The sequence below is a fragment of the Miscanthus floridulus genome, chromosome 5 (genome assembly GCF_019320115.1).
Source record: "Miscanthus floridulus cultivar M001 chromosome 5, ASM1932011v1, whole genome shotgun sequence".
In the NCBI taxonomy this organism is placed as follows: Eukaryota; Viridiplantae; Streptophyta; class Magnoliopsida; order Poales; family Poaceae; genus Miscanthus; species Miscanthus floridulus.
This window is the reverse complement of record NC_089584.1, coordinates 132,962,602-132,970,490: the sequence shown is the minus strand read 5'-3', so window position 1 is coordinate 132,970,490 and position 7,889 is coordinate 132,962,602. Positions and strand designations below refer to the sequence as shown.

At 49.4% G+C, this 7,889-nt stretch overlaps 1 protein-coding gene and 1 pseudogene across 1 annotated transcript; one reads left to right on the top strand and one right to left on the bottom strand.

Moving 5' to 3' along the window:
• On the bottom strand, positions 1-1,427 carry LOC136455378 (protein unc-13 homolog; annotated as a pseudogene).
• Positions 1,428-4,535: 3,108 nt separating this feature from the next.
• On the top strand, positions 4,536-7,514 carry LOC136453668 (H/ACA ribonucleoprotein complex subunit cbf5-like). The gene is made up of 3 exons (XM_066454229.1): positions 4,536-4,623; positions 4,805-4,906; positions 7,195-7,514. Exons 2-3 carry the CDS (start codon positions 4,833-4,835, stop codon positions 7,406-7,408), a joined length of 288 nt encoding a protein of 95 aa, XP_066310326.1. The 5' UTR covers positions 4,536-4,623; positions 4,805-4,832; the 3' UTR covers positions 7,409-7,514.
• Positions 7,515-7,889: the final 375 nt, after the last annotated feature.

Sequence of the window (7,889 nt, the reverse complement as noted above, 5' to 3'; positions counted from 1 at the left end):
TCAAACAGCTTGTGGGCGACGGCGACAGCGTCCCTGGCGCACCAGGGACAGCAGGATCTCCATGCCTTCCGTAGCAGCGCCACCGATGCCCTTCTCGTAGCTGTTGTGGTAGTTCAGGAGGCGCTTCTCTGACCACTCCTGCATCCCACCGAGCACGCTCAGGAGCACCTTGGCGTACAGCGGGTCACGGCTCCCCTGCTTGGTGTCGGCTACCACGTCAACGAGCACGGTGAGCGCCGCAGCGACGAGGTCCGGCTCGACCTAGCCTGTGATCACGTAATGCTGGAAGAACACCCACGCCAAGCACATGTTGTGCAGGAGGAGGGAGCACTCCCTCAGGTCAAAGATGGTCTGGAGGAGGGAGCAGTAGAGGAGCACGTTGAGCGGGTACCCGTCGGCCCAGTGGCAAGCTTCTACAGCGGCACCGGCAGTGCCGGAGCGCCACGAGAGCGCGTGCACGGCATTGGTGAGGGCGTGCATGACGTCAGAGTTCTAGCCGGTGTCTATGGCGCGGATCTCGGTTGCGCGCATGACCTCGCGGAACCGGAGCACGGCGGCGTGGAGGCGATCGAGCGGGAGGGAAGGGTGTAGGATGAGTCCTGCCTCCAGGAGCTTGATCTGCCGGAACTGCCACTGGTGGTACTCCTCGGCGTCAGTGAACTCTGCAGGCTTCAGCTGCCGTAGGAGTTCCAACGGGAGAACAATCGTCTCCGCCCTCCTGTGTGCAAACCAGACTTGTCAAGGAAAAGATGTAGACGAAAACGATCAATGCCGCCATGGGCGCCGACCTGACCGACGACGGTGCGCATGAGGGTGCGGCGCAGGCGCGCGTCACTCTGGTCGGTGACTCGCGTCTGCTGCCGCATGATCTCCGCCGACGTCATCGGCCGCCGCACGCGCCCAGGGGACGCCGGGCCCGACGTCTGGCTCAGCGTGCGGGCCATCATCGGCTGCGCTCTCGACGACAGCCGCCTTGGCCTCAGTCCGAACGCCTTCTTGACTCGGCTGCCCATGACGCTGCCCCCGGTGCCACTCCTCGCGCCAGCGCCGGCAGCAACAGGCGATGACACCTCCCCATCTGCCGCGCGGCCCCTGATGGATACCACCGGGCCGGACGAGCGGCAAGACATGAAGAAGATCTCGTACGCGTGGCCGCCAGCGAGTCTAGGTACATCAGCTCGAGCTCGAGTGCGATGCGGCCGCGCCGCCCGCGACCACCAGCAGCAAAAGCACCGACAGCATCCTAGCACCGCGTAGGTCGAGGCCACGACCGGACCTCCACGGCGTCCAGCGGCCGCAGCCAGAGCTCCGTCGAGCGCCGTGGCCATGGCCAGGCAGCTGATGGTCCCGTACGTGCTATGGATAACCACGTTCTCCTCCGGCAGTGTCACCTGCATGCCGTCGAACAGCAGCGTCACGGGCGGCATCGCCACGGCGGTGGTATTGAAGCACGTGTCGAACCCTCCCAGCGAAGACACGGGCGTGCCGACGCGGCGCCGGACCCCTGCTGAGGCTGGGCGCAATTCGCTCGCTGGTCCACCTCGACGTGAGCGGCAACCATCGCTGACCGGGAATGCGCCGGCGACGGGAACTTTGCTGGAGACCGCGTCGATTATTACGTCAGGTGTTCGATGAAGAGCGCCTTCACCAACGTAATAAAGTTGATGTTACTGTATCATGGCACACTGGGTCCGTCCTGATGCAGCTCGCCAGGGACACGGAGCAGCTGGCCATGTTCGAGCGCAGGAACTTCAGCCCAGTGCTGAGGCGGTGGCACCCCGCGCCGGTGGCGGTGGCCGCGGTCACCCTGCACGGCTGCTTCGGCGTCGTGCTGAGGCAGTACCTCACCAAGGTGAACATCCTCACTGACGAGCTCGTCCACGTGCTCCACTCGGCAAGCAGGCTGGAGAAGGCCCTGGCGCAGATGAGGGCTGAGGACGCGGCGGACTGCGACGACGGGCGCGCCAAGGCTGTCGTGGGCGACATGGAGCCCTTCGAGGTGGAGTCCGTCGTGATGGGACTGCTCAAGGCCTGGTCCACCTCGACGTGAGCGGCAATGCGCTGTAGGGCTTGCTGCTCGGCGCGCCGGGGACGTCGTCGCCGTCGCCCACAAGCTGTTTGAAAAAATGCATTGCCAAGAGCTGCTTCAGAAGGCCGCGTCAGCAGGCCACGTCAGCATGAGAAGTTTGCGTGGCGGGATATGGACCTAAGTGATACGGCATACAAAGTTTATGGACCCAAAAAATCACTTTGAAAATTGATGGATCTAACTGAAACATACTCATAAGTTAATGGACCTATGTTGCATTTAACTCTTTATTTTATTCTCTTAATCTATATGGTGATGTGTTACCTTATTTCTCTTTATTTTCTCTGGCTATGAACTATGCCTCTTTAATCTTTTCGGAGTATTGTGCACTCTATGCTGTTAGTGCTGCAGTTGACTTCGCCAGGAGGTTGAAGGGTGCTTTCCATTTTATCTGTAAATCAGCTACTTTTCATGTTGAATAGATGGTGACTAAATACAAGATGTGCACTGACGTGGAACTTGGAGAGGAGCCACGTCATATGATGTTTGGCTGGTATCATAACATTCTACTAGTCCTAAGGACGTTCAAGCAGTTGGGGATAAGGTATTTGTTAGGAACATACTTTGATCGCATGACTTTTAGTGCTGTTACACATCTGTACATCGATCATTTCTTTAGAGTTGATGAGCGAGACGTGTTTCTTATCACCAGACTAATATCTAGTGGCTATTCTTTGGTCATTTCATTTATTCAGCCTGTTCGCTTGTTGGTTTCAGTCAGCCCAAACCAGCCAGCCAACAGTATTTTTCTCTCACAATAAACCAGCACCAGCCAGCCTAAACTAGCCCAGAAACCAACCAACAAACAGGCCGATTTTAGCCAGTTGGTTACCTTATCTAACAAGGGGTAGGTGTATCTTTCTCCCGATCCTTATGGAGGAAGGCTGCAAATCCTAATAGGGGAGGAGCTGTGGAGACATTCTACGCAGGCTGAAATGTCCATGGTCCAGTTGCACATAGTGACTACCACAGACAATTTTGGGGGCGATTTCCTGATTTTTGCTTCTGATGCGAGGTTCATCTAGGGCTTCAACCTTTAGTCTGAGTTGTCCCAATACACTTTTGTTCCATGGCCTCATATGGCTCCTGTGCCTTCGCCTTTAGGTCGCCTCCTCTGCCTTCGCCAAAAGGTGGTTTTTAACGTGGATGCTTTTTATGTACAAGGGCATGTTGGGTTCCAAATAAGTCACCTACTTATAAGTTAAAAAATAAAATAAGTGACTTATTTTGTCAAACACCACCAACTTATAAGTCACCTCTGCTTATAAGTTTTAAGTTGATTTACCACTGCTTAAAACTTATAAGTCACCCTTTTTCACGTGGGCCCCACACCTTTAATGAGCTTATAAGTCATCTACAACTAATCAGGCAAGACTTATAAGTCGCTGGTTTTCAGTCACCTGACTTATGGAAACCAAACCGAACCTAAAACTCACTTGTGGATTGTCTGGTTTGCTCATGTCTGTGGTGTCACTTTTGGATCATTCGACTCCTGATAAAATTTCTAACTTTTTGATGTCTCTACTTTGGATAGTTTGCCTACATCTCTGTATTGTTGTACTATATTTGCAGTGGCGGATCCAAAGGGGGGGGCTGGGGGGGGGGGGCTCCAGCCCCCTCTAATATCTTGATTTCAAGCCTAATCACTGTAGCAAAAGCTTGATTTCACCATTAAATCTTCATGCAAATCAACATCTCCATTGTTTTAGCCCCCCCTTATCCCGCATCGTGCATCCGCCACTGTATATTTGGTATTGCAAAATGCAAATGTGTACTGTGCAGACAAATGGCTGCATGAGAGGTGACCAAGATTGTGAGTCTAGTTCCTCCTTAAAAAAAGTCATTCTAGGTTTGTTTTAAGTCAATCTTTCTTAAGTTTAAGTAAATTAAAAAAAATAGAAGAAATGCTTATGTAGCAAAATAAGTGCCATTAGATTGATTATGAGATATGTTTTCATAATATACATATTTGATGTCATAAATATTAATATTTTTCTCTATAAATTTGGTCAAAGTTAAGAAAAAATCGACTTAAAGATAAACCTAGAATAGGATGGACGGAGTATTTCATCAAAACGTGTAATTTTTAACCCGTCTGTTTATTAATGTGATTTAGGGGAAATTCCTCCTAATTGCCTGCTCACCTCTAGTACAATTGAAGCTTGTCCTCTACATCCCTGCCCGCCTTGCACTCGCCGATTCGTCGTGCACGTACGCGCGCTCCTGCCGGTGGAGTGGACCAGCCACACACACCAGGACGCTCAAGCTCAAAAATAGACCGACCTGGCCTCAGCCTCAGCAGAGTGGCGCGATCGGTTCAAAGCGCGCGCCGCTGCAGTGGAGGGCGACGCGGTCGCAGGCGCGAACGTGCAAATCGGGTCGCGCCCCGCATTCTCTCCGTTTCCCTCGCCTCCTTTCCGCACTCCCGACCACCCCAGCCCCGGTGCTCCCTATAGCGGCGAGAGAAGGGCAGCGAGATCAAGGAAACAGCCCGGCTCGTCAGTAGCCGTGCGGTGCCCGAGTTCCAACTCCAGGTGAGCTATCCCACTTTCACCCTACTCATTGTCGAGGTCGTTTGAAGCCAGTGATTTCTACACACTATCGAGATTGGCTGCTTCCATTGGACATGCATTGCATCCCCACGCGGCCATGCCTTTCCTTTCAGACCACAAACGCAATCTGCCTCTAAGATGGTTCTTAACTGTTTGTTACAAGATCTCCAAGCGTGGTATCAGCAACCACTATGGCTGGGATCCATCAGCAGCGAATCGAAGAACGTTTTGGTTGGTTTTTCTCCTTCGACGAGGATTCTGAGAGGTATCACGACTCCAGTAGGATTAAACTGGAGCTGTACTGTGGTTCTATTTTCGTTATCGCTCCATCGTTACCTGCTCTGGTAATTTTGTGAAAATGACCGTGCATGCAAAATTGGGTTTTAGAGATTCTACTAGGAGTAACTGTATTGTAAATGCTATTTCACTGAATGGTATATCACCACATCATTGGATTTCTTTTCCCTGGACCATGCGGACAGTGAGGATATATCACTGGATGAGTTGGAAAAGGAACTTGAGGAGCACAAGGACTACGATGTGAGTGAAGGGCCATTGATATTTCTATTTCTAAATTACCCATCTCTATCATTATATAAAATAATCTAAAGTAACCCTTAAATCTATATCTAAATTACCCATATCTGTCATTAATAAAATAATCACAGCGACGGCGAGTCGGCGGCGCAGCTAGAGGAGGGGAGCAATGAGGGGGTGGCTAGGGTTTTCAAGTTTTCATATGTGTGTATATATATATATATATATACTATTCCGAAGCCTGGATTTTGAATAACATTCAGCGCTCCGGCAAAGCGCCGCCCCCCTCTGGCGAGAGACAAAAACCGGCGTATTTAATTGGGGCGCTTCTATTATTCGGTATAATAAATCACCAACGCAATTAAATTCCCGCTCACCATCCGTATTAGCACCCCCAATCCACGCTTATAGGTCTACGACCGTAAATGTCGTGGGTCCAAAATTTACATACTCCGTACATAAATAAGGGTTAATTGGATTGAAGCCATTACAAAAACCACACATCCGAGAAATGCCATTACTTTTTATCTATTTTGAATCATGCCAATACAATTCCTTGTACAACGGAGAAATGCCAGTTTCTATGCTTGGCGTGACCTGTGGCCCACCTGCAGGCATATGTAGACGTACCCCAAATCCGTATGGTCCATTATGCCCCTGCCTTCCGCATGAGACGCCCGTGCCGCTGACTGGATTGAGTCGCTGCCATTCATTTCCTCCATCTCATCTCTGTGAGACCCTGCTAAATGGGCCAAGTTAGGCCGGTCTGGTGGTGGCTGGGCCGAATGGCCGAGTACCGCAACTCCGGTTGCCAGTACTGTAGCTGCGAAACACTATAGCTACGGGACTTTAGTCCCCTATCGGAACCTGAGGAGGTGCCGAACCAGCTTAAAAGCCTGAGCCTGGGAGGGAATTAACTCCGGTTCGAACCTTTTGCGCTAAGCGAGGACGAAAGCGCAAGAGAGTTAATTAGCAGGTGTGGTCTATTCAATGTGTAGAGTGGATCTTAGCCGTCTCTCCGGGCTGGGATGTTACATGTATGCCAACTTCATGAAGCACTGTCGTGGAGATGTGTTCACTGATCACTTGTACCTAGCTGCAAGAAGTTACACTTTGGGTTTGTTCAAGTGGCACATGCAGAAGATCTATGAGTTTGCTCCAGATGCCATACAATACCTAGAGGACCACCACAATAGGGTTTGGTATAGATGTGGATTTTCATAGAATAGTAAATGTGATTATTTGACTAATAATGTTTCTGAGAGTTTCAATGCTCAGATTAGGCACTTGAAAGGTGTTTTGTTGCATGAACTAGTTGATGGGACAAGGGAGTTGACAATGGAAAAGAGACGTTTAAGGAGGCAGATTGGTAGGAATCTGCAAGATGGTATACTCCCTAGTGTTATCAAGGACCTAAACACTGTAAGCAAGAACCTGAAAGTTGTTAAGGTTGTCCAGACTCATTTGGATATAGCAGAAGTGACATTGCTTGATGACTGGAACAACCAGAAGAGGCACACTGTGGACTTGCAGCATCATTCTTGCTCATGCAGAGAGTGGCAAGTCACCGGCAAGCCATGCAAACATGTGTTGGTATGGATACTATCACAAAGGGGAATAAAAATTGCAGACTTTGCGCATGAGTAATCATTTGTTCAGAGATTCAGGGCTGCATATGCTAAGAGAGTTGAACCAATGCCAGACAGATCACAGTGCCCAGAGGTTGACCTTGGGTTCAAAGTTTGGCCACCTCTACTAGGAAGAGCGGCTGGTAGGCCCAGAGTAGTAAGAATCAGAGGAAGTAATGAGAACAATGCTACTAAGAAGAAGGTGAGGTGCAAAAGGTGTGGTGAATTGGACCACTTTGCCAAGACTTGTAAGAAGCCAGAGTTAGGGGAAGATGGAGAGGTTGGGTTGAATTCAAAAGCAAAAAGGCAAGTTTTTTTTACTACAGGTCTCTTTCCAATTGTAACACAATTTAGTAATTATTTCCTAACAATATTGTGACATTTACAGAAAAAAGCAACTAGAAGAAGTAGAAGAAGATGAGGACACTGCTGGATCATCACAAGTCAAGAAGAGGACACCTAAGAAGAAGAAAACATCTAAGAAGAAGAAAACACCTAAGAAGAAGAAGACCCTAGCAAAAAAGGAGAAGAAGGCGGCGGCGGCTCTAGAAACTAGTGTTGTTCATAGCCTCAAGGACTTTTTAAACAACATGGAAGCTTAAAGTTCAAGTTCTACTTGTGTGCATGTGAACAGGCCATGTCTTTTGAAGATGATGTTCTGCCTGTTGTGCCATGTAATCTCTTGAACCTGTAGTTGTGCCTATGTGCCTATGAACTGGATGAGGCGCGACCATGTATTTGTGCCTATGTGCATGTGAACTGGATATTAGGTAGTCTGGTGCATGCTTCTGAACCTTTATGTGTGTTATGGTCAGAAGTGGATCTGCATTAAGCCTGTCAATGTTAACTGCTTGTACTGGTGAACCCATTTATGTGTTCTGATCATATTGATGAGCTTGTGTTGATGAACCTATTTCTGTGAAAGTTGGTGTTTCTCACCACAGATTAAATAAAAATATATGTTGTTCCTTCCTGACATGTGCACAGGAGAGAAATAGCAACGGATAAGTGTTGGCAGAACTGAATGGCCTCTGTACGTGGCCACAAACTGATCATCTGGATGCTTAAAATAGTGGGCTTCTA

What these genes read in the sequence shown, in the direction of transcription:
- LOC136453668 (XM_066454229.1), top strand. Translation starts at nt 4,833, where the DNA reads ATGGCTGGGATCCATCAGCAGCGAATCGAAGAACGTTTTGGTTGGTTT. An exon ending in TTCGACGAGGATTCTGAGAG is followed by an intron (nt 4,907 to 7,194) that starts GTATCACGACTC and finishes TGACATTTACAG; the next exon opens with AAAAAAGCAACTAGAAGAAG.